At 39.5% G+C, this 27,740-nt stretch overlaps 1 protein-coding gene across 3 annotated transcripts in view; it reads right to left on the bottom strand.

The window, feature by feature from the left end:
- Positions 1-1,758: 1,758 nt before the first annotated feature.
- fhdc1 (FH2 domain containing 1) overlaps positions 1,759-27,740 on the bottom strand; it is an 87,014-nt gene continuing 61,032 nt past the window's right edge. For all 3 annotated transcript variants that reach the window (XM_059965053.1, XM_059965054.1, XM_059965052.1), the window contains 8 exons: positions 20,728-20,813; positions 20,534-20,634; positions 19,206-19,276; positions 19,008-19,115; positions 18,647-18,717; positions 13,048-13,165; positions 9,075-9,239; positions 1,759-6,242 (listed from right to left, as the gene is read on the bottom strand). In XM_059965053.1, the coding sequence (XP_059821036.1) occupies positions 3,885-6,242; positions 9,075-9,239; positions 13,048-13,165; positions 18,647-18,717; positions 19,008-19,115; positions 19,206-19,276; positions 20,534-20,634; positions 20,728-20,813 (3,078 nt within the window). In that variant the 3' untranslated portion in view covers positions 1,759-3,884. The remainder of the gene's footprint in view (positions 6,243-9,074; positions 9,240-13,047; positions 13,166-18,646; positions 18,718-19,007; positions 19,116-19,205; positions 19,277-20,533; positions 20,635-20,727; positions 20,814-27,740) is intronic.

Raw genomic sequence — 27,740 nt, 5'->3', positions numbered from 1 at the left:
CAAGGCAGGAACCGGGTATTGATAGTAGATGATCAGCCATGATCTCAGAATGGTGGTGCAGGCTCGAAGGGCTGAATGGTCTACTTCTGCACCTATTGTCTATTATTTTGTATACATTTAACACTTTCTTTAAATGTTATATGATGGAATAATATTTTTTCCTATAAACCTATTAAGTTTAAAGGAAGCATGGAAGAAGGCCTCAGGAAGCTTCAAGAGTGTGGATAAGCTTCAGGAGAGTGCAAATGAGTAAATTTCAAGAAAGTGTAGGAATGAGGGCTCCGGTAAGCACACAGGGAGCATTGAAACCGGGGCTCAGATGAATTTAAATGGACTTTTGGAACTGAATCCCTGATGCGTGAAAAGAAGATTGGAAACAGGAATCCTGGTATATAAAAAAAGCATTGCAACCAAATCCCAGTGAAATGGAAGCTGAGCTGCTGTGATTTTTGAATAGTGTGATAGCAGATAACAGACAGTTCCCAGGATACACAAGAGTTGCACTTCTGAGAACTACTGTTAATGGATTTTTACACATCAGAAATTTCCATTTTATTTACCTAGCCATAAAGTATCACTTTTTATTCTTTCATTTAATTAACACTACCCCTAATTAAATGAATGGGACTGTATCCAGTTGTTAATAATGCAATAAAACATTTTGTAAGTATTACTAAAGAACTTTTAAAGCTAAAAATGAATTGGAGAATTTGAGAAAAGTCAGATTTTCCGTAGCCCAGAAAGTCCGTATTGGTGTTTTACCACATCATGCCATATATTAGTCATTGCCATAACTTCCTTCTTTATCCCAGCTCCCATCCTTACTACTGTATGCTATTTTCCAAGGCAACAGTTGTCTTCATCTCAGTTACCAAAATACTTCTATTGAAGGAAATACAGAGAAATTTTCCCAGAAGTTTGTTTATAAGGAAAGATTAAGCAAGATTGACGTATTTATTGGTGTTTAGAATGAGAGGTGATCTTACTAAAAATGTGGTAAGAGTCTGGGCTTAAACAGGTGAATGTTGAGAGGATGTAAATGTGCAGGGGAAATCTAGAATGAGGGTAAGTGTCATGGATTAAGGAATCCATCTTTTAGAGAGTATCTAATACCTCCACCTTTTAGGATGGAGATGAAAAAGAATTTCCTTTCACAGAAAAGTTGCTCTGGCTAGCTGTCGAGACTTAAGTCATTGAATATACTGAAGGTTCAGATAAACAGAATTTTTTGACTTCTTGAAAGTAAGGAATTACAGGGGACAAGCTAGTAAAGTTGAAGCCAAAATCAGATTACCCCGTTATTTTTTCCAAGGACAGGTCATATTCAAGATTATGTCCTACTATGCTACTTGTAATGTTCCTGTGAATAACTGCATACCACTGACCATCTGAAATCCATTTGCTTAGTCCTCCATCTTAACAACCATCAGTGAATATTTGGACACAATGTGAAAAAAATGACATTTCCAAGTTGGAAATATTGTAGTCCTAGGTCTTTCTTTGGTGACCTATGATGCTGAACTTCAATATTATAGCAATTAATTCAACTTTGAAAAGAATATGTCCCTGTTACCAAAGCAACAATACTCAATGCCTGTTATTCACACGATATAACTGAATATTGGGTAGGCCAGATCATCTTCCAAAATGTGTACACCACTTGGCCCAATGTAGATCCCACAGTCCCTAATGATTATTCTTTATAAAGTTTCATTGGGAAAGGATAAAGCAATAAGAAGCCAACACAATCACTTTAATGAGACAATTGACTTTTAATACTTGACTGAACAGAAGTATATGGAACGTGCAAATACTACAACACTTCATTCCAATTTACAGAATCACATCACTTTTGTTTACAAATTTAAAATAATCTTAAAATTTGAAATGGCTATTGAGCCATTACTATTTAATACATGACGAGCACAGATGCTGATAGAAAGGTAAAGGAAAGCAGTTTTCATAGACATGTTACACAATGCCACGGGAGGGCGCAATAGGCAAAGGGGTGGATTGGACAATGAAACTAAGTTAACATGCTTGAATCCAAATGAGAAAAACATGTCAGTGTGAAGACAAAATATTAGACACTGTTAAATTGACCTTTGTGAGCTCTTCAGGATGGAAATCAGTTTTGTCATATCAGACTAACTCTATCACTATGGTGGATGGATAGTAACATCCCATGCTAATTCAATTACAAACAAAAGTAGAATGGAATTCCTTACTCTGCCAGTAATTTAAAAAATCATCTAAAGTAAATGGGGCAGCCAGAGGTTTCTGAGTTTTACCCACATTCAGTCTTAATCCATTTCACAGGCAGTAAGTGTGTCTGTTAAGAGAGATAATGACCTCAGTTCTGACAAAAATATATTTACTTTAGGTTAAAGTAGCTCATGGAGAAAAATCAGAGTATAATATAGCCCCATAAAAATCACTACAGAAAGAGAGCAAGTAATGTCCCCATATGCCATTGCTATGACAGGCACAGGACTACCGAGCAATTGCAAACAACTGAGCAGCTTTCATATTTAATTAGGTCAGTAAAAAGACAACTGCTGAAGAAACAGTGCAACATCCCCATATACATACCAGCACACTGTAAAATATAAGGATATTATTAAGTACAAAGTGTGGAGTAATTTCATGGCACTGTTTGTGCTCAAAATTCACCAGTCAACATTCAACATTGAATCGATTATTATCAAGTTTGATAAGAACTCTACAATGTTCAGTTTTTTTAAATGTGGGGGAACTCCTGCAACACAGGGATTCAATTCAACCGCTGTAAGAATTTTACAGCCATAGTAGTTGTAAGAAGACAGAGCAGGACCTCAGACAGTATTCCCACTAAAACTGAAGTTCCAATCTCTTGCTATACCTATAACCATTATGAGCCTTTGGTAAGAGCGACTGAATCTTAGTGTGGCAAACCCATCCATGGAGTTTAGCTAACAAATACCAATACTGTACAGACTATGCTATGCACTTTGTATTATACACATTATTCATTTCACAATACAAAAAATAAATTATTGTGCTGCAACTACGTAATCAAGTGGAAGCTTCAGCCCACTCATTCGTTCACTAGTTTCTCTATACATTTCTTTAGCACCAATACTTCCCTCTGATAAAAAAAGAAAGTAGCAGCCCACCATAGCTATAAATATCCATCTTCTAAAAATTTGAAGATTTAATATTGACATTTTAAAAAGATACATTCATCAACTGCAAAGAGATATAAAGCTAGCTTAGCTTTTTGACATTTATATGTAATGGATCAAAATCCATTATATAGAAGCAGCACTCTGACTCATTCCTGAAAATACCATGGACCAGTACTTCTTCCTGAGGAATTTAGCAATTATCTTGCCACTAACCATATGGTGCTTGCTGAATTCTGGGTCGACACCAGTTGAATGTGAGTATGACTTTGAATTTTGATAATCATTACCCCATTGGATTTTCAACTTCTGCTCCTGGTGTCATCTAAAATAGGGTAAGGCCAACAGATTTCTGTGCACATCGATTAAGTTGTGATGGAATGGCAGGAGGCACACTTCTAAAAGGCAGAACTGGTCCTGGCAGTTTTCTGCTCCACTTCCTGATGCCACAAAAGATGGTTCCTAAAAGGTGGCTGATCACAGTTCCTTCAAACAAGTGAAGCTCAAGCATTATTCAATGCTGGAATTCAGACTCTGGCCCTCTAGCTAGGAGTCTAACATTCTAGCAGGTAAAACCTATCAAGTTTTGACCCAATGCAGAACTGCAATAAATACCAATGAAAGGTTGAACAGCAGGAGCACAAGGGGAGAACTTCCATCCAGGAAGATCTACTCAACTCTTAACTTTCTACTGTCCTAATCTATACATAAAAAGGCATTTCACTTCCACTTCAATGTCCTTTCTGGAGTTTTCTTGCTTCTAATGGAATCTGTGGTTGAAAGGTGTTTCTTTTCAGTTGATTTTAGCAAAGTGTTATTGCCTGTGTGTAAATGCTGTGTCTTGTATGTTGGTGCTTTACCCTCCTCTTCGGTCTTACTCCCCTGTTTTTGAATATTTGCCCTTTTCATATGAGGATTTTCACTGCTCTTTGTTTGATTTACTCCTGTGTATTTGGCCACACTTTGCCTTTTTGAAGTGGCCCTGGTGAGATTAGTTGCTTTGGCAGTTTGCTGAGATGGGTCGGAAATTGGTCTGGAGTCTGTCCTCTGGCGTCGAGAGGAAGAAGCCACGGTATTTCTGGCAAAGCTGGGAGTAGGAATTGACATGGCTGAACTACTTCCCTCTATGGTTTCTTGTGCTCCACCTATGTTTGTGTTGGACTTAGGAAGACCTCTTGTAACTGAGCGACAGATTTTACTACTTTCATCAGGCTTTGGCTTGGAGATATTTCGGACTGGCTTAGCACTAGGCTTTCTGAGGGAGTCTTTACGTTTTGGAATACTATCAGACATAGTACCTAAAGTAACAATCCCTTTTGTTGGCTTTTGCTCTGTCACAGGATAGCTGGACCTACGAGAAGCCTTTGACCAGTTATCTTGCCAATTTGACCCTGAAGACTTTTGTGGGTGTTTTGGTTCATCGTTACTTAATGGTTTTGCTTCTTGTCTTTTGACACTATTTGATCTTCTGCTTGACTTTGATATTGACAAGACCCTTCTTATTTCATTATTATTGGGGTTATTTGTTGTCCTTGAAGATTTTGGAGGATCTACACTGTTCAAACTTTGCGAAGCTGTTTTTGGAGTGGGCAATGTTTTTCCTTTGACTATACTGGGCTGCTTTGAACTGGAAATCTGCTTTGCTTCCTTTGTTAACTTTACTTTCTCAGAAACTACCTCAGGAGAAATACAATTTTTAATGCTTGTACTTTTCAAGGTGGCAATGGGGGGAGAGTCCTTTTTCACAACTTCCAAATTGTTAGAAATTTCTGTCTGATCACTATTAGGATTTTCAGATTCCTCTTGTGATTTTTCTTGAACTATCTGGCAGACTTTTAGTTCACAGTTCTCTGAGGCTTCAGAACAATCTCGTCCATCACTTGTGTATCCCAAAACAAAAAATATGGTTCTGCTTTCCTTATTTGAAACAGAATCACCAGATGTTTTTGCATTTGAACTCTGAATGGATACTTCATTCTTTATTATCTGTGTTGACGACAGAGGACCTGTATTAAAGTAAAATTCACCATCATCACAACTAGGTTCCTTTGAAGCTAGATTTGAAGAAAATACAATAGAATCAGAGACAGTTGAAGTCTGAATAGATACACTCGTACCAAACATCAGGGGGCTCATATCTGAATCAGAAGTCTGCCAACTCATATCTGTACCCGGAGTTTGCACACTCACATCTGTACTGGGAGTCTGCACACCCACATCTGTACTTGGCATCTGCACACTCATGTTGATACTTGGCATTTGCACACTCACATCTGTCGTAGGAGTCTGCAAACTTAAGTCTTCAGTGTTCTCCAGGTCTGTTAATGTTATATCATCACAAGACATCACTTGGCTAGAGTCGGCTACATTACAGTTGGAGTAATTGTAAGTCTGTAAACCTTCTAGAAGCTCAAGTTGTTGTTTAGAAGCAGTTATATGGTTTAAGTTTGTGGTGTCTGTACACTCTGTGTGGCCCATATCCTTTACTATAATCTCATTGTTATTGTAGGTATCTTCTTCATTCTTACCGATTTCACTTTCAGTCTTTGTGATACTTAAGTTGTCCGTAGAAGCAGACTCTTTCATCCTAGTAATACCAGGCCCAGTTGATGCCTTGCAGAGATGGTCATCTTTTATAGCTGTGTTATGAGAAGACCCTTGATCAGAGTCAAAGTAGGCACTATCTGAGTTTCCATCTTGAGTTTCTGACCTCTCTTGCCAAGCTGCTCGCTGTTTAGAACAACGTGCAACAGACCGGGGCATACTATTTGATTTAGCTTGTTCATCTGCACCAGCAGCCTGTAAAAATGACAATAAATGGCTGTCGATAGCAGTGCTTTCAGATGACCGTACGCGTCTGCTTCTAGTTCTCTTTAAACCCCCAGGGCTTTGAGATCTCAGATGAGTGAAAGCAATAAGGTCATGTAGTCCATCTGTGATAAGCAGTTTCACATCATTTTCACTGCTGCTCCTTCCAAAGACACTTCGTTCACCAGCAGCCCACGAATGCCGTTTCTCTTCCAATTCCTTTAGCCTCTGTTGTTGACGGAGCTCCTGAATTTCTCTGTCTCTGTTTTCCTATAGGTAACAGAGATTCAAGTTTTTCAGTAATTCATTATTTCCATTTAATGACAACGTTTCTTATAACCTTTAAAATAAATTAATCGCCAAGTCCCACACCAATTATAAAATGAACTAATGATACTTCCTATATCATGTTAGCATTAATATATAAAACAAAAATCTTATCCAATTTGATACATATTAAACTAACATTTTGGACAATGATATTTCAAAAGAATGCCAGAGAAATAAATTGTGGATTATATTTCAGAGAAAATCTGCACATGAAAATAGTTGAAAACCACAACGACAATTCAATCATTTTCTTCTTAGAATAATTTGTTTGACACAAATATCTCCCTTCTTCTTGGGAAGATGTTGATATTGTCCATTAGTCTTACAGTTTCTGGACATGATGGGCTGAATGTCCTTCCTCCATGCTGTCAATAACAATTCATGATTCTCTAATCATAACTGATCCACAATCTGTCCTCACTGAATGCCTGTATATACAAATTTTCATTTGAGTCACTGATCACCACCAAGATTGGAAAAATGGGGTAATTTCTCTCCTCTGTAACAATGCCAATAAGATATCTAGTGCTCCCTTGTTAGAGAAAACCTAGTCAGTGCAGAGCAAAGTCTACACCACGTTTCAAGTCGTCACTTTTTATTGTCATTTCAACCATAACTGCTGGTACAGCACACAGTAAAAACCAGACAACGTTTTTCAGGACCATGGTGCTACATGAAACAATACAAAAACTACACTGAACTACTTAAAAACAACACAGGAAAAAGCTACACTAGACTACAGACCTACCCAGGACTGCATAAAGTGCACAAGACAGTGCAGGCATTACAATAAATAATAAACAAGACAATAGGCACAGTAGAGGGCAGTAAATTAGTGTCAGTCCAGACTCTGGGTATTGAGGAGTCTGATGACTTGGGGGAAGAAATTGTTACATAGTCTGGTCGTGAGAGCCCGAATGCTTCGGTGCCTTTTCCCAGATGGCAGGAGGGGGAAGAGTTTGTATGAGGGATGCATAGGGTCCTTCATAATGCTCTTGCTTTGCAGATGCAGTGTGTGGTATAAATGTCTATAATGGTGGGAAGAGAGACCCCAATGATCTTCTCAGCTGATCTCACTATCTGTTGCAGGGTCTTGCGATCCGAGATGATGCAATTTCCAAACCAGGCAGTGATGCAGATTTTCAGGATGCTCTCAATACAACCCCTGCAGAATGTGATGAGGATGGGGGGTGGGAGATGGACTTCCCTCAGCCTTTGCAGAAAGTAGAGATGTTGCTGGGCTTTCTTTGCTATGGAGCTGGTGTTGAGGGACCAGGTGAGATTCTCCACCAGGTGAACACCAAGAAATTTGGTGCTCTTAACGATCTCTACCGTGGAGCCGTCAATGTTCAGTGGAGAGTGGTCGCTCCGTGCCCTCCTGAAGTCAACAACCACCTCTTTTGTTTTGCTCACATTCAGAGACAGGTTATTGGCTCTGCACCAGTCCATTAGCCACTGCACCTGCTCCCTGTATGCTGACTCATCGTTCTTGCTAATGAGACCCACCACGGTCGTGTCATCGATGAACTTGATGATGTGGTTCGAGCTGTGTGTTGCAGCACAGTCATGGGTCAGCAGAGTGAACAGCAGTGGACTGAGCATGCAGCCCTGGGGGGCCCCCGTGCTCACTGTGATGGCATTGGAGATGCTGCTCCCAATCCGGACTAACAGGTCTCCCAGTCAGGAAACCTAGTATCCAGTTGCAGAAGGAGGTGTTCAGGCCCAGTAGACGCAGCTTTCCAATCAGTTTCTGAGAAAGGATTGTGTTGAATGCTGAACTGAAGTCTATGAACAGCATTCGAACGTACGTGTCTTTTTTGTCCAGGTGGGTTAGGGCCAGGTGGAGGGTGATGGCTATGGGACGGTACGCAAACTGCAGGGGGTCCAGTGAGGGGGAGGAAGCAGGGTCTTGATGTCCCTAATGACAAGCCTCTCGAACTACTTCATGATGATGGATGTGAGTGCAACGGGACAGTAGTCATTGAGGCAGGACACTGAAAACTTCTTTGGCACGGGGACGATGGTGGCAGCCTTGAAGCATGTTGGAACGACAGCACTGCTCAGGGAGATGCTGAAGATGTCAATGAGAACGTCTGCTAGCTGGTCTACACATTCTCGAAGCACTCTGCCAGAAATATTGTCTGGTCCAGCAGCCTTCCGTGGGTTGACCCTGCACAGGGCTCTCCTCACATTGGCCATGGTGAGACACAGCAACTGGTCTTTCAGAGGAGGGGCTGACTTCCTCGCTGCCATGTCAGGGTTAATAGTCTGTATTGGATGGTGCATTCGTAACCCTCAATTATTTTGTAAAATAAGACTCCTTTCTGGTGGTCTGATTCTATGCTCAGCTGTATTTATAGTAAATTCAGTTGCTGCTTTATCTTGAAACTCGCCTAAAATTTTAGATTTAAAAGTTATGGGAACCTTTCTTTCATATTCAGTAAACATAACCAAGTGCATCCAATGACAGTGAGACTATCAAAAATAAGACCAAAATTAGACCACGTGGCCCATCAAATCTGCTCCACCATTCAATCATGGCTGATTTATTTTCCTTCAACCTCATTCTCCTGCCTCTCCCAGTAACCTCTGATGACCTACTAATCAGGAACCTATCAAGCTCCACTTGAAATAGACTCAATAAGTTGCCCCTCCCCACAGCCAAATGTGGCAATAAATACCACAGATTTACCATATCCTCATCTCTGTTCTAAAGGGAACTCCATTGAGAGATGTCATATGGCAGGGCAGTGGAATTGTGTGCCCACTTACCTTGACAGCTTTTTTGAACCTATCACAGAAGTCTTGAAATATTTTGAAACATTCTTCTAATTTCATTGTTTCTTTGTCTTCGCAGAAGAAATCGATGAGAGTATTGGCTTCCATCTGCAATTCAATCTGCTCTCTCTCCAATCTGTCCAGATCTCTCAAAGCTTGCTGCAGCGTAAGATATATATTATGTAAGTAAACATAAGATTAAAATTAAATAGTCCTTTATTTTCAAAAATTATAACTGCAATAAGTCCAAGTGACATTACATTAAACTGACCCTCAAATCTGATCATCAGAACTATAATATTTTTGAAAGATTCTGTAAACGTAGCTTTCTAGGTGTTCTACAGTAATCAATATTTAAAGAGCAGATTAGTCTAAAAGATAACCAGTACACGCCTTTTAGTAAAATCATTAAATAATGAACCTCATCTGTTATATAGCCCAATGTATAATGACACAGTACTTTCTATAATGATTTACTGAATATACTCAAAGAAGAATCAAGAATTATAGGGTATAGGTTGGGGTGTAGGGAGGAGAGTGAGAAACAGATAGGAAAAGTACTACTATTATCAAATCAGGGACCATAATGGCTTCTTCTGCTCCTATTTAAATAGAAACAGAAAGCCTACGGCACAATACAGGCCTATCCAAGAGTCTCTTAAAAGACCCTATTGTATCTGCCTCCACCACTGCCACCAGCAGCCCATTCCACACACTCACCACTCTCTGAGTAAAAAAAAGCTTACCCCTGACATCTCCTCTGTACCTACTTCCAAGCACCTTAAAACTGTGCCCCCTTGTATTAGCCTTTTCAGCCCTGGGAAAAAGCCTCTGACTATCCACACAATCAATGCCTCTCATTATCTTATACACCTCTATCAGGTCACCTCTCATCTTCCGTCGCTCCAAGGAGAAAAGGCCAAGTTTACTCAACCTGTTCTCAGAAGGCATGCTCCCCAATCCAGGCAACATACTTGTAAGTCTCCTCTGCACTCTTTCTAAGGTTTCCACATCCTTCCTGACCAGAATTGAGCACAGTACTCCAAGTGGGGTCTGACCAGGGTCCCATATAGCTGTAACATTACCTCTTGGCTCTCAAACTCAATCCCACAGTTGATGAAGGCCAATGCACCATATGCCATCTTAACCACAGAGTAAATCTGCGCAGCAGCTTTGAGTGTCCTATGGATGCCAAGATCCCCCTGATCCTCCACACTGCCAAGAGTCTTACTGTTAATATTATATTCTGTCATCATATTTGACCTACCAAAATGAACCACCTCACACTTATCTGGGTTGAACTCCATCTGCCACTTCTCAGCCCAGTTTTGCATCCTGTTGACATCCCGCTGTAACCTCCGACAGCCCTCCACACTATTCACAACATCCCCAACCTTTGTGTCATCAACAAATTGACAAACCCATCCCTCCTATTACTCATCCAGGTCATTTATAAAAATCATGAAGAGTAGGGGATCCCAGAACAGATCCCTGAGGCACACCACTGGTCACCAGTCTCCATGCAGAATATGACCCGTCTGCAACCACTCTTTGCCTTCTGTGGGCAAGCCAGTTCTGGATCCACAAAGCAATGTCCCCTTGGATGCCTCCTTACTTCCTCAATAAGCCTTGCATGGGGTACCTTATTAAATGCCTTGCTGAAATCCATATACACTACATCTGCTGCTCTACCTTCGTCAATGTGTTTAGTCACATCCTCAAAAAATTCAATCAGGTTTATAGGCACAGCCTGCCCTTGACAAAGCCACGCTAACTATTCCTAATCATATTATGCTTTTCCAAATTTTCATAAATCCTGTCTCTCAGGATCTTCTCTATCAACTTACCAACCAGTGAAGTAAGATTCACTGGTCTATTAATTTCCTGGGCTATCTCTACTCCCTTTCTTGAATAAGGAAACAACATCCTCAACCCTCCAATCCTCCAGAACCTCTCCCATCTCCAATGATGATACAAAGATCATTGCCAAAGGCTCAGCAATCTCCTCCCTTGCCTCCCACAATGGGCTAGGGTATATCTCATCCGGTCCTGGTGACTTATCCAACTTGATGCTTTCCAAAATCTCTAGCACATCCCCTTTCTTAATGTCTTTATGCTCAAGCTTTTCAGTCCACTGAAAGTCATCCCTACAATCGGCAAGCTCCTTTTCCGTAGTGAATACTGAAGCAAAGTATTCATTAGGTACCTCTGCTACCTCCTCCGGTTCCATACACTTTTCCACTGTCACACTTGATTGGTCCTATTCTCTCATGTCTTATCCTTTTGCTCTTCACATACTTGTAGAATGCCTTGGGGTCTTCCATAACCCTGTCTGCCAAGGCCTTCTCATGGCCCCTTCTGGCTCCCCTAATTTCATTCTTAAGCTCCTTCCTGTTAGCCTTATAATCTTCTAGATCTCAATTATTACCTAGTTTTTTGAACCTTTCATAAGCTTTTATTTTCTTCTTGACTAGATTTACAACAGCCTTTGTACACCACAGTTCCTGTAACCTACCGTCCTTTCCCTGTCTCATTGGAATGTACCTATGAAAAACACCACACAAATGTACCCTAAACATTTGCTACATTTCTGCCATACTCTTCCCTGAGAACATCTGCTCCCAATTTTATGCTTCCAAGTTCCTGCCTGATATCTTCAAATTCTCCTTACTCCAATTAAACATTTCCCTGACTTGTCTGTTCCTACTCTCCAATGCTATGGTAAAGGAGATAGAATTGTGATCAGTATCTCCAAAATGCTCTCCCACTGAGAGACCTGACACCTGACCGGGTTCATTTCCCAATACCAAATCAAGTACAGTCTCTCCTCTTGTAGGCTTATCTACATATTGTGTTAAGGAACTTTCCTAAACACACCTAACAAACTCTACCCCATCTAAACCCCTTGTTCTAGGGAGATGCCAATCAATATAGGGGAAATTAAGATCTCCCATCATGACAACCCTGTTCTTATGTTCTTTTTTTTAATTTCTTATGTTCTTATGTATGTTTCTTATGTTCTTACCTAATTCTATGAGTGTTGCTGTCTTAGGTAACAAATTCTCCATCCTCACTTTCACTATTTACAGAAAGCTACAGAAATTCTACAAAATAGAACCAAGACCCTCCAGTTCTACAGTCTTGTAAATTTATTGCACCTCTGTATTTCATAAGCATTCTTCTTTGGGCATGCATGTTTTCATTAAATATTTCACTGCTACTACCAGAAATAAAATACAAACACAAATGAATCAAACCCCGTTAATGATGGATCCCATAAAAGTTGCATATTCAGAATTTGTTCCTATATTAGCACAGATGTTAGATTTTAGTATCCATTTTTACATTGTCATTAAAATGCTAGAATTTTCTCGCACTGCTATTGAACTAATATTGAACTAATGAAGTTGGATTTTATAGTGTTACTTAATTTTGAATGAAGTCCAACTTTTAAAATGGCACCCAAACCTTTGTAGCATAATAATTATATTCTTTTTGCTCTCTTTCAAAAATACTGAACAGATATTTAATACTACAATTATGCCAGAAACAGAATACTCTTTGTTTAGGGATTGAATGTGGATTTATTACACACAAGGGAAGACGGCCACAAGTCATCAATGTACACAACAATTGTATGTTACTTGATCTCCCTAGTTGTGGGTTAAATTCTGTACTCAAAAACTAAACTCCATGTATTCAAACAAATATATTCAAACATAGCCCATGAGGAACATTGGACATTTGAGACAGGCACAATGTGAAGAGATTAAGATTACCAGTAGACCAACAGACAGACCTGAATCTGTTAATCTTCACAGTTTGGGCTATCTACTGAAAGAGTTTAGAGCTCCATGCTCTTCTTAAATAAAATGCAGTCATCAGATATTTTTAAGACCAAAATAATTAATGCTGTATGCTGCTTTCATCTGCACATGCACAAGTGAACTTTTACATACTGGCTCACCTGAATGAAATCCTCCATTTGATGAAGTAGTTCAACATCTTCCTTTAAGTGTCCTTCCATCGATTTTGTTCTACTGATGAGTGACTGTAGGTCAGCTTTAACGTTATCAACTGACAATCTGGAAGGAAAATGATTAAAACATTTTTGAATTTCCTTTAAAAATACAAGACACTAGCAATACCACTGGCTTGTCTCTGGAGAATCCTCAATGTACTACTGATCAATAATCAAGATGCAGTATTATGACGGTGAACAACTGATTTAATTTCATAAACATATTCAATGAGTGACTATGATATGTGCATGAATACCAATCAGTACTAGTGATATCTGTAAAAATGAACATATCCATATTTAATTTTCTTTGAAAAACAAGGACAGAGAACAAAATACATAGCAATTGGCTAACTGTATTAAATAAAGGCAAGGGTTTAGTATCTCAGAGTCTGAAATTGCATCAAATGCCATTATCCAAGCTACTTTATCCATTATTTTATTTTCATGTTTTAAAATCTTAAAAGCTGAAAATGGGAACTTAAAAGCATGCAACACCATAGAAGACCTTTCTAGTTCCTTGCTTTGTTTTAAACCCTGTCTCCTTCAACAAGTACACAAATTAATCAATCACAATCTACCAAGGCACTTGACCTACGGTTAAGTGCTGTCATAAGTTAAAAATATACTGAACTAAATGAAAATGGTTGTCTGAGACTAATGCACGTTAGAAACATTATCAAAGTTCACGGAGATAAAGAAATATCATGATTCTAGAGAAACGAGCTATGTGAAAAATGTCAGATTGAAAACCCCAGGATTCTACTGATCCCACGCATATGCGCCACACTTTCTGAAACCCATCAAGACTAAACAGTATATTAACTGCAAACTATTTTCCCTTTTTACAGTAAAACAGCCACACTATTATCCTGTCAGCCCCACATATTGCAAGTACTTTGTGTGAAATAAGCAGTGAAAATTAATGCTCAGTCATCTTGGTCAATGCAAGCACATATTAAATTACTAAATATATAATCACCTTTTTGACAATAATCAAATCTCAATTTCCAATTACTTAAGTCATACTAGCATTTATTCAGGAATTTATCTTTAAGCCAAAGAAATACTTTTCATTTTTGGTCTATCTCACTTTCAGTCCAGAGCTTGCGTTTTTTTTTGTTTTGGAACATGAGCTGCCCTTTTTGAATTGGTGCAGTCATGCAGTGAAGGAAATCCCACAAGGCCATTACGTAGGAAGGCCCAAGCTCCAGAGTCAGTATTGATTAAAAAAAACAGCAATGTATTCCCAAGTCAGGAAAGCATGCACTTTGGAGAGGGTCCTGCAGGCGGTGGTGTGCTCATGCACATGCAGATGATAAAGATTGCAGATTTGGGATGGTGCTGGCGAAGGAACTGAGGTACGTAACTGTAGTGTACTTTGCAGACGGCACATGTAAAAGCTACAAAATACTTGGGGGCGGGTGAAAAGTATGTGTTTGGGGTTGGAGGTGGGATAACAATGAAGAGAACTGCTTTGCCCTATGTGGTGTTCAGCTTTTTCAGTATTGCAGGAGCTGCATACATCTGGGCAAGTGGAGCTTTCCATTATGTTCCTGACTTACACCTTGCTGATAAGGTAATAGGGGACAGGTCACTCACCATAGAATACACAGCTCCTGACATGCTCCTGCAACCTCGGTTTTACATGGCTAGCCTCAGGATGGTGATGGTAGAGACTTGGCAATGGAAACACCATTGGACATCAAGGGTAGATACACATGTGGCAGAACCATCAATTGCCGTATATCAGCCTTTCTTGAGTGTTGCCTAGATCTTGCTGCATGCAGGGTTATGCAGATTTATTTTCCGAGGTGCTTCAAATAAATGTCACTGATGAAGCAGCTGAATATGGTTGGACCAGCAGTGATGCCTGTTCTGATATTGAAATGATTGACTTCCAACACCCCAACACAAATATTTTCACCTCACTCTAAGATCTAGCTCTTTCATTTAAGATGAGATCTTCAGCCAAATTGGCCTGATGAAACCCAAAATGGGAAATTGTAAGTAAGTTCCAAGGATACTTTCCATTGCATTGCTGATGCCTGAGAGTAGACTGAATAGCTGGTGTCTAACTGAACTGGATCTGTCCTTTTTACAGGTAAAATCTGTTGGGCATTTTTTCAGGTGGTTGGGCAGTGTTAATTCTAAAACTTAGCCATCGCTACATGATGGAATGTGGGAGTTCCTTCAGAACCATTTCTGTACCAGTTGCAGTGTAAGATCATAAGACAGGAGCAAAATAAGACCATTCAGACCATTATGTTTCTCTGCCATTTCATCATTCCATAGACTCACTGCCGTCTGGCTAAATAAATTTCTCATCTCTGTTCTAAATGTTCTATTATAAAGGTGTGTTCTCTGGTCCTAGACTCCCCGACCTAAGGAAACATCCTCTTCACATTGCTCTATCTAGGCCTTTCAACATTTGTTAGGTTTCAGTGAGATAGCCCTTTACTCTTCTAAATTCCAGTTCCATAGCCTTCAATCGCTGCTCATATGATAACCTTTTCATTACTGGAATCATTCTCTTGAATCTCCTCTGAAGCTTCTCCAATGTTACACAACCTTTCTTAAATACCCACAAGTGCCTTATAAAGCCTCAGCATTACATCCTTGCTTCCATATTCTCGTCCTCTTGAAATGAATTTGCCTTCCTCACCACCAATTCAACCTGCAAATTAACCTTTAGGGAATCCTGCACGAGGACACTCAAATCCCATTGCACCTCAGATTTTTGAACATCTTCCCCGTTTAGAAAATTGTCAATGCTTTTATTCCTTTAACCAAAGTGCATGACCATACACTTACCAATGCTGTATTCCATCTGCCACCTCTATGCTCATTCTCCTAATCTGTCCAAGTCCTTCTGTAGTCTCCTTGCCCCTGCACCCATCCTCATGTCGTCCACAAACTTAGCAAATACCATCAATTTCATCATCCAAATCATTGACATACAACGCAAAAAGAAGCAGTCTCAACACAAACCATTGTGAAACACTACCAGTCACTTGCCTTTATTCCTTTATTCCTTTATACCTTTATTCCCACTCTTTGCCTTTTCTGAGCAATGCTAGTATCTTTCCTGTAATACTTTGGGCTCTTAACTTGTTAGGCAGCCTCATGTATGACATTTTATCAAAGGTCTTCTGAAACTACAGGTACTCAACATCCACGGATTCTCCTTTGTCAATCCTGTTTGTTATTTCCCCAAAAGAATTCCAACTGTTTTCTCAGTTAAGATTCTCCCTTAAAGACCACTAGTCTGACTTTGACCTATTTTATCTTGTGCCTCCAAGAATCCCAAAACTAAATCCTTAATAATCGACTCCAACATCTTCCCAACCACTGAGGTCAGACTAACTGGCCTATAATTTCCTTTCTTCTGCCTCTCACCCTCCATGAAGTGTTGAGTAACATTTGCAATTTTCAATCTGCCCTTCAATTTTATGGTGACGTCTTTGGAGCCTTTTCTTCCTGTCTTCTATTTGTCTATCAGCATTCATAACTTGAATAACTGTAGAACTTTGACTAGAACCATTACTAATGAAGTCACTTTACCCTAGTTCACATTCCTCTTGTTGTTTAGCATAGATACAGTATAGTCCCACTTTGGTGTTGTCAGCTTGGACCTCAGTTATTGATATTTCTGGTATGGTTAGGTATGTCTCCATCTTATTCCAACACTGACCTATCTGCCTATGACCTCCTCCATTGTTAAAATTAGACCCAGTATTAACCTCAGGAACAGCACCTCAAATGTCATCTGGGCTCATCGTAACCTCAAATTCAACAACTTCAGCTAACTTGCTTTCTTTGCTTGTAGCAGAACTAGCTAGATCTGCTGTGGGCCATCGATCTGCAATGCTGGCACAACTTTTCTTTCTTCATCAGCATGATTCTACCTGCTGGGCATTTTGTACAGCCATGCAGCTTACCACTTTTGTGTTTCTTGATTTATGTTCTCTTTCTTTCCTAATTGCCCATCAATAGAATAAATTCATCAATAGTTTATTCTCACAGCAATCCTGGACTTACCCTATCAGAAATTCCTTTTAACCTACCAATCCCGCAACAGTCTCTGCAACCTAAAACTAATTTTATTCCTCACAAATGTTCTTTAGACATCCACAGATGCTACATGACCTGCTTTGTGTTTCTAGCATTTTCTGCTTTTATTCAAGGTTACAGATTGTAGTGGTATATATTCCTGCCCAGGACCCATAGCACCCCAAGCATGCTCATTTTTAAAATGTCAGATCTGTTCTACTTCTATCCATTTAGCATTATTACAGAGCCACACTATATCTTGAAGGATGTCCTAGGGCTGAAATGGGTCAGCAGGAATAGTGTAGTTGCCACTCCTACTGATATTTCCATACACAGATATACAAGCAACAGGTATAATGAGGAGATCAAATTCAAGTAGGATGATCACTTGTGTTGCTTTGCTGACAACCTGCCACAATCCTATGCCCTTTAGGATTTGACCAGTGCAAATTAGGATTTTGAGCAGCGCAATTAACTCGGCTTTAATATAGCAGTTATAACACAGCAGAAGGGTAAACACAAGGGATTCTGAGAATGCAAGAAGTCCAGAATAACACACAAAATGCTGGAGGAACTCAGCATGTCAGGCAGCCTCTAAGGAGGGGAATCTTCAGTCGACCCTTTGGGCCAAGATCTTTCCTTTGGGGTCCTAATAAAGGGTCTCAGCCCAATGTATTCCTCTTCATAGAGTTTATTTGACCTGCTGAGTTCCTCCAGCATCCTGTATGTTACAGCAGGAAGGTAGTTAAGAATCAACAACACTGTTGTAGGTCTAGAGTAAATTTACACCAGAATATATAAGGATTCTTACTTTGAAGGACAGTAAACCAATTAAGTTTTAAGCTGAAAGTTCACCTGCCTGCAACATTAACTGAGTTTCTCTCGCCATAGATGCAGGACATAAAAACTAAAAATGGAGTATTCTGAAATTACAGTGCACATCTTTCAACATCTGAGAATTGAAATGTGTAGTTTATTTAACCCATCCTGCTCATATCTCAATGAACAGATCAGGGATTGAATGTACAAGCAGTTTCTTGGCAACACTTGAAACAGTGCATTTGCCGACAACACTGAGAGGGTATGTTGCTCAAATCTGTGCCTGCAGTTTCCAGCATGAAGAATCAGGTAATAACAAAGTTAAGCAGCACTAATGTTTGGATAGTAGACTGCAGGTACGTGATGGAAACAAAAAGATAATGACAAACACAAACATTTCATTACGCTCAGCTGCAGGTGGGTTTGGTTTTGGAATATCTGGAAAGCGTGTCTAAATCAAAAGGGTTTTGGTGTCTTCCAAACTTTGCTTTTAGAAAATAACTTTTCTGGATCCTACTTAACATTTTTTTTAGATATATTTATAATTTGATTATCATTTATATTTGTTTTCCCACAGCTGATTTCTGTGTCTTTATTTGACAGGGAAGGGTAGAAAGTAATAGAGTGAGAGAGGGGAAAGGAGGTGAAACAAATAGAATTTAGCCATTATTACCTGGCTGCCTCCTGAATGTGCTGTAGCTTTTCAGGAAAAGCTGAAAGACCAGCATCCTTTTTTAGTGCTTCCTGTTTGAAAAATGCAATCATCATTACTGGCACGTCCCCTTTTGTATGAAGAACAGATATCACAACTAAAATAACGTTTTATCTTCGTCGAAGAATTTTGTTATTTGCAAATAGTCATTCTGATGTACTGAAGGAAAAGTGATTTAAGAATTAAGATCTTCTGGAGGTGGAAGTGCACCTTATCAGTGAAAATTTTCAGTAATTCTGATTTTTTTAAATTGAAAATTATCTGCTTTGGACCAATTCCAGGGCATAGTAATTATGGAAAGAAATAACACACAAATACAAACCAGAACGACAAAGTGGAGCAAGTTCATTCCTGGCTTGTTCGCCTTTGTGTCGGCTAGTTTCAACAAAGAAGATAATTTGAAACCCACGGCATTTCCTGCATAACCTCCCTGCAGAGAAATGGGAAGAAACCATAAATGGAGAAGACGGGCACACAGAAGCTTTGTGACACCAAAATCATCAAAAGAGGAAGCACTTACAGCATTCATGATGTTGCCTGCCTGCAAAACTAAATGTAAAATCGCATGAAGTTCCTCACAGGTCATCAGTTCTGCAAAATATTAATCATTAAACAGTTCCAATAAGGCTAATCATGAGCTAGTTCCAGCAAAATTTTAGAATTGTTTAACTGAGTACCCACTTTCAAGCTTTCTTTCTTCCACTTTTTAAAGGTGTGATACCTCTGTTGGGTTTGTTTCTTGGACATTATGAACCCTTCCTTAAGTGAACACTACTTGTGCAAGACTCTAAACAGTGACTGATGGCATCTGAATCGTGAATATGATCCACACAAATGAGCCCAAGTCATTCTCAAAGATACATATTCACACTCTGACTCTCTCTGTCACACACTCATAACCTCTCTCATAGATGCACACTCATTCACACTTGGTTTTAGCTAGGACCAATGAATTGTGAGAACCATAGCTTTGTTATTGCCCAGGTACAAAAGATTTGAGTTTGAATGTAAACACAATTAGGGAACCAGGCCTGTATCATGCAATAGAACAAATATTATGTGTCACGTAAGAATGTTAAAAATAGAAGCACGAGTCCACGAATAAGATCATTATTGATCTTTTACCTCAGGTCCACTCTCCTGCACCAATCTTGAATTCCTTGATTCCCATAATATCTAAAACTCCACTGACCTCTGACTTGAATACATTCAAAACCTGAACCTCCATTGCTTTCAAATGTAAATAAATACAAAGATTTTCAAATTCTGAGTTTAAAAAAGTCTTCTTAGTCCTAAATGGGCAACCCTTTACTTTGAGACAGTATTCCCTGAATGTAGATACCGAAATCCCATTTACTCTTGACAAAATTCCAAAAGAAATGTGTGCATTTTAATGGAACCTCCCCTCAGAAAGTACAGATCCAGTCTGCTTAACCTCTCCATATTCCACACCTAATCAATCTCCTCTCAGAGACCAACACAGAGTATTTCAGATGTGTTCAGTTTTATGCAATTAGAGCAAGACATCTCTACTTTTGTACTCAAATCCTTACAATAAAAGCCAAATCGAGATACAATATGACTTCCGAGTTGATGCAAGTTACTTTGTATATAAAGTACTGAGATCCTTCTGAACACCAATGCCTTTTAATTTATAATCATAAAAAAAAAATTTCAGCTAAAATATGTGACTTTTTTCTGGACCATTTTTCCTGGCCTTTCCATTGCAAGCTAACTGTACCCATCTATATTTCTCTGAAGTCCTTGTGCTTGTACTGTAGAAGAGCTTTTTTTCAACCAAGTAATAAGCAAGCAATTTCTTTTTTAATTCACCAGTGATTTAATTACCTTTTATAGCTGTTTGCATTGCCTTTATTTCCTTGTGTAATGCAAAACAGGCAGGAGAAAACTCTTCTTTAAGAATCATGGCTTCCATCCGAAGAGCATAGCTGCAAACCGACAAAATTGTTCAAAACAATGGATCAATAATTTGTATATTTAATATTAATTATGAAGAACTGCGTATTACACTGCTACCTTACCTTGGGACTTGTATCAACAGGACCATGAATGAATCTGCAAGTGACAACTTGTTCACATCATCTTTGAAGGCTTGTAATTTCTTGACCTTTAGAGAGATATTACTTAATTAGTAATAAACTTTGCCCCATTCACTTTTAACAATGACAGAGGGTGGGGAAAAATAATAATATAATTATTTTACTTTTAATTTGGAGTAATGATAGCAGACAAAACCAATATGGGTCACCTGAAAATTAATAACCAAGTTATTTTCAGGAGCTTAATTTATGGTAATGTAAACATGTCAGTATATTAAGAGGAAAATAATAGTGAATTTGGTGCAGGGATACACAAAAATGAATTTTTAAAAGTGAAATTAATAAGACTAAAAAGGCTAAAAGGGCATCAAATTCCCAGATGCTTTGCGTGCCTAAAGATATTAAGAGATATTGGTGATAACACTATTAATGCATGAACTATAATTTTCCAATTCAGGAATTTTACATAAAATAAAATAATTCAATTATAAAACCTGCCTATCACACTTTTAATTAACAGAGCTAAGGGAGAAACTGGGAAATGAAAAATTAGTTACTCTGTTTACCCTAACAACCATTGTCAGGCAATTACTAAAACCTAAGTAAGGGACTGCACACCTTGTAAATCTTCAGTGAATAAGAAAAGACTGCAGGGAATGATAAGTGACTAGTCATGTTAGGGCAACCTTACTAAATTGCTTGAAAAACTGTCGTAAGTGCGGGCAGGAAATTGTTTACAGATGTTATTTATTTAGATTTTCAGAAGCATCTACTAAAGTTTCTTAATAAAGCATATTAAATATAGACCAGGAATAAAAAAGAATGATTAATCTGCTTGGGTAATTAGCAGAGGCAGAAGTGATGGTGTAGGGACGATTGTAAAGTATTTTCATTAACTAGATGGCACTGGCAGTAATCTGCAGTTATCTGCTTTGGGTTCATACCGGTTCACCAGATTAACAAACAAAATAATTTGTCAGATATGGTTATAGGGATTTCAGCCAAATAAAACAAAGATTGTGGTACTGTATGCAATGTACTGTAGATCAAAGTCAAAAACTAGAGACACCTATTAATAGATTTAATGATAAGACAGAACTGTTACAGATGGTTACAGAGTTGTCAATTGACACACAGGTCCAAGCTTCCAAAGTTGTTTTAAAACCATGACGATCAAGTCTGGCTGATCGGATTTTCCTCTCAGCCCCAATCTCCTGCCTTCTCCCATATCCCTTCATGTCCTGACCAATCAAGAATCTATCAACCTCTGCCTTAAATTTACATAAAGACAGCCTCCACAGCGGCCTGTAGCAAAGAATTCTACAGATTCAACACTCTCTGATCTAAAAGGACACCCCTCTGTTCTGAGGCTGAGTCCTCTGGTCTTAGACTCTCCCACCATATGAAACAGCCTCTCCACATTCACTCTATCAAGGCCTTTCACCTTTTTGGGAGCTTAACAACTGTAATGGTTAGTGCAAGGGTCGGCAACCCGCGGCTCCGGAGCCGCATGCAGTTCTTTGATCTCTGTGCTGTGGCTCCCCGTAGTTTGTTAGTTTTTGAAATGTAATTCGAAATTTGAAGATTATGGTGATCTTGTACAATCTAAAAACGTTGTGGCGACCCATTTCCTGGCACTTCCGAACCGGCTCACAATTAGCCACCGTTCCGGCTAAGGGAGATAGCCTACGGGGGTTTGTGAGTACGTGTCTTTTGGAGCATCCGCGCCCACGGGGACGGGTTGAGGGAGGCTTTAAATCAAGGCTGTTTAGTTCGAATAAAGTTACCTTTGACTGCAGTGTCTTTATTTTAGCGCTGCGTGTAGCGCTACACCGCTACATGTTTTTTATCGCTATTAATATACATCACCACTGCCAATGCCTGACACCCGCCAGTGCGCGCTTTCTTTTAATTCTTCGATCCAAGGTAGGCTAACTATGGAGTAACCTTCAACCCAACGTCTTTTTTTCGGAGTTCAAAATGTTTTTGTTGCATGCAGAAATGTAATTTAGTTTTCTCTGCAGGAGTTCATCAATTTCATAAATGCAACACATTATAGTTTGTTTATACATAGCATAAAGGCAAAGAAAACCGTTGTATGCAGTGTTATTTCATTTTAAATGTCAAACGGGTTTTGTGGCTCCCAGTGTTATCTTTTCTGTGGGAAACAGGTCCATATTGGCTCTTTCAGTGATAAACGTTGCCGACCCCTGGGTTAGTGTAATGGATACCTTGCTAAACATCTGCAGATCCTGGTTGGGCCATGGTAAGGAGGCAGTCTGGAACTAAGGACGATTAACCTATACTAGTCAGAAAACACTCCTTCATAGAAGGATGATGGAAATTTTAAGATGGCTTAAAATTTCATATCAGATTCCAGGACTGAAACCAACATTCCCATGTAACCACTTTGCATTGAAAAATAGAATATTTTTTAGAAATTCAGCTCATTTTCAACTGCCAGCTGTTAATGAGTTTTCCCAGACTTTGTGCAGCTCTGGCCAGTTACAGCCACTTTACTAGATTGTATATGTTATCCTGAATGAAGATTTCAATTGAGTGCATTGCCCAGAGATCTAGGAAATGGAACAGAAGTTCTCAGGCACAGCACATAAGGTCCTAGTGGAGGAGGTCCAGGAGAAGACAGAGGTCTTGAGCTCATGATGGGGGGAGCGGGGGGTGGGGGGCAAACCTCAGAGGTAGTGAATGTGGGAAGAGAATGACTTCATAGAGGACTCAATATGGTGCAAGTAATTTATTAACTTGATACAAGTAGTCAAAATAAAATCCAACCTCATCTACTGCATTTATCTGTAAATGCACTAGCTGCACACAGTGCAAAACAGTAACATGCGTGTAATCCAAACACTGCATCCTTCAAGGGTGCAGTTCTTTCCAGTGATGAGGCAGGCAATGCGGTTGCTACACACTTCCACCAACCCAGGTTCAGTCCTGACTCCGGTGCTGCTTATGTGGTGTGTGCATGTCCTTCCTATGACTGCATGATTTCCCCCACCACATCCCAAAGGCAGAGTAGTGGGTGGCTCATCTGCTGTATATGGCCACTCCAGCTTCTTTTAAGAACTATCACAACTCCAAGAAATCAAATCCATCCCCATTCCCAAGCTCCATTATATTTCTTCACACGTACCGCTAGCTGAACCTTATAACTGTTTATTCCAAGAGTATGGTCCACTTCGCCTCTCAGATGAACGGGAAAAGGAAAAGGGAGAACAGTAGGAGGATAAGGGAGAGGACATAATGCTACAGCTCGGAGACCAGCATCACATACTGTATATCGTAGCAGTTAGTTTAGATTGAAGGTCTATAAAGATGGACACACTGGACCCCAGATGAGCTATGTGGAAGGAACATCACAGTTCTACTACAGAGAAATAAGCTGAGAACTTTGCACAGCAAAGGTGGAGAAGGAGCATGAAGCACTTAATGAAGTTTGGTGCAATTCTCATCCTGCAAAAACCTTTCAGATGGATACCTAATGATTCTGTCACCAGCTTGGCCTGTGGCTAGATTCTTGAGCCCATGCACAAGGCTTAGCCAATGGTTTGCAGATGGTGCAGAATTTGGAGATGTTATTGATAGTGAAGAAGATTATCATAGATTATGGTGGAGAGGGGGATTTTGATCAGTTAGGAAGTGGGTGAAGGAGTAAGGTTGAGATAATGAAAGTCAAACTAGCAAAGGACTTATACTATGAATGGTAGGACACTAGGGAGGATAATAGAACAGAGGGTCCTAAGATTTCAAGTTTTGTTGAAAGCAGCATCACAGGTAGGCAGGATGACGATGAAGGCATTTAGCATACTGGCTTTCATTAGTTAGGGTATTGAATACAGGAGTTGGGACATTATATTGCATATGTATAAGTCACTGGTGAGGCTACACTTGGAGTACTGCATACAGGTTTGGTCACCCTGTTATAGGGAAGACATGGTTAAACTTTAAAGAGTGTAGAACAGATATACAAGGATATTGCCAGCACTAGAGAGCCTGAGATACAAAGAGAGGTTAGCCAGGCTAGGTCTATATTCTTTGGAATGTAGAGGAATGAGAGATGACCTTATAGAAGTTTATAAAATCATGAGGGGCAGAGATAAGGTGGACAGTAGCAGTCCTTTCCCCAAGACAAGGGAGTCCAAAACCAGGGGGTCACAGATCAAGGGTGAGGGAAGAAAGATATAAAAGGGACTTGAAGGCAACCTTTCAAGGCAGAGCACTGTGAGTACATGAAATGAACTGCAAGAAGAATCACTTATTTAGGGTGCATACAGGGGCAAGGCCTGGAGGACTATGGGCTGAAACTGGGACTAGCTAGGTAGGTACCATTGTTGGCAGGGATTTGTTGGTCTATAGGGCTTGTATCTATGCTATTTTGCCCTATGACTATGATTCATCAGTTTGGAGAATTCCATCAAGCATTTATGTGTCTTTGCAATGTCTAATGACTGAGGTTATAGCAGCAGATCAGTGGCTTGATTGAACAGGTGCCCCAAGGAATTGTCATGACTGCGGATCAAGAATCCACTAATCTGTGAATACCAATGATCCTGCTTTCTTTCCCACCATGACACTCATCTACCAGCCAGCAGCCTTAAACTGCTGAAGGTCATGCTGAAATTATGTTACTCTGAGAGACTTAGCAAATTATAGCCTACAGCCCAAAACAAATAGAAGTTCACAGTCCTAATACAGAAATTGAAGGTGTTTTGTTATTGAGGAGAAAGTAATGAGGAACAGAAGGGCCTCTCTGTATATGTCCATGGAACCAGCACTAGTAGATAAGGTGGTTAAAGGGACATGGGATACCCACCTTCATTAGCTAGAATACAGAACATACTGTAAGAGTAGAAACATTATGGTATATGTAAATAAATCATTAATAAGCCCCTGCCAGAATACAATATGCATTTCTAGTTGCTACACTCTAGGGAAGATTTAAATGCAGAGGATGCATTAATTGGAGAGAGTGCAGAGGGGATTTACCAGGATGGTAACTCGTAAGGAGCTTTTTGGACTGGAAAGACTTGGGAATAGAAAGTCTGATCGGGGGGGGGGGGGGGGAGGTGGCTAGATAGAGGTGTACAAGATTATGAGGGACATAGATAGGACAGATAGATGGTAAGACATATTTCCCACTCACAAAGGTGATTATAACCAGAGAGCACAGATTGAAGGTAAGGGGCAGGAGATTTAAAGACAAATGTTTTCAGCCAGAGGGTAGCTGGAATCTGGAACATAGCAAATGAGGAGGTGATGAAGGCAGGTACATTACAACATTAAGCAAGTATTTAGATGAGCACTTGAAGTGACATGGCATAGAAAGTTCTGTCGAGTGTTGGAAAAGGGGATTAATATAGATAAGTACTTGGTGGCTGGCGTGGATACAATGGGCCTTCAGACTTCATTCCATGTGGTTTGGCCCTCTGAGCATTCTAAGAGGTCATCCAAACTTCCTCTTCAGAACATTAGCAATCATCCACTTCACATGCTGCTGACACTTTGATATCATCTCATAGAAGTTTCAGAATAAGCATGAGGGCATTTACTTTTCCTACCAGTGGCAACTATCAGGTCAAATTGTTTAAAATTAATAAAGGCTTTGGAGGTGTTATAATTTCCTTATTTTTCCTCTGATGAGTATGGTGCTACAACTCAGGATCCTATTTAGTGTTCTCTCCCTGGCCTGGGACTTGAAGTATTCAGTGTTAACTGTGAACCTCTTGATGGTCTTCAGTTCTTTAAATTAAAGTATGGGTAGCACTGCTCTGAAGTTCAGGTTTGGGGATGTCCCTCAAAGGTTGCCTTTAATTCAATGATCATTTGTATGGTATTTTTTACTGTCATATGGAAGCAAAGGCCTTATATTCACAAGATGCTGGAGCAAGTTCTGATACAGGAAACATTGTACAAACTTTATGTGAATTGGGCCAGTACCAATACCTCTACAAATCCCTTCAGTAAACATACAGGATAGAGAGAGGAGTGGAAACTATGAATGATGGAGCTGTTTAAGTGCATCTTGATGGTGTAGGATAACTTGGAAGAGAATACTCCAAAACAAACACTAATTCAGCATTCGAGAGTGGATTGTGTAAGGTTACGGCCACAAAGTACTCACTAATCAGTTTAGGAAGCAGACATTCAAATTTTAAAAGTTCTAAATTTGATAGCACACACTTTTTAAAACATGATTATGGAACACCTGACTGTAGAGAAAGGAGAGATTTCATTCAGTATGGGTAGGGTTAACATACCCACTTACAGAGACTCCCTGAGCTGTATGGGTGAAGTGGGAAGAGTCTTTATGTAAAAGAAAATTGAGGGGAAAATGTTTAGGTATGTCAGAGGTGGGCACAGATAGGGCTTGTCTTGAGTGGGCAGAATACTGATAAAGATGAAACCCAGTATCTAGACTAATATCAGAGATCAAAGACCACATTTATTTACCAGTATCAGCAATACCAGCAAAGTGGTTAATTTCCTGGGCTAGGGTTAGGCCTAGACCACTGATTGTTAGAGGGAGAAGTTCAATTCTCACCATAGTAAGCTGAAATCCAAAAATTTCAATGCATTTGCAATTTTTTAAATTGGCTATGCTGATTAAAACTACCATATTGTTGCAAAAGCTCACCTGCTTTTCCTAATTATTTCAGGGTCATTTGGGGAGCACTGAAGTTTAAATCAGCTTGGCGGGAAGCAGGGAGCAAGACAAGCTGGAAGTGAGAGACTGAAATGTAGCAAGCAAAATAAATAGGCAGCAGAAACAAACAGAAATAGTTCCAGAGAGTAGAAAAATATAAAAAAGCCACATTTAAAGATGCTATATCCAAAAACATAGTGCATCCACAACAAAATGGAAGAATAAACATCTGATCTAAATTCCATTACAGAAACATGCCTGCAGGGTGACCAAAATGGGGAGCTTCCAGGGCATTCAACAATTAAGAAGGAACAGTAAAAAGAAAAAGGAGGGA

The sequence above is a fragment of the Hypanus sabinus genome, chromosome 3 (genome assembly GCF_030144855.1).
Source record: "Hypanus sabinus isolate sHypSab1 chromosome 3, sHypSab1.hap1, whole genome shotgun sequence".
In the NCBI taxonomy this organism is placed as follows: Eukaryota; Metazoa; Chordata; class Chondrichthyes; order Myliobatiformes; family Dasyatidae; genus Hypanus; species Hypanus sabinus.
Note: the sequence above shows the minus strand (reverse complement) of the source record. Positions and strands in the feature narration are given on the sequence as shown.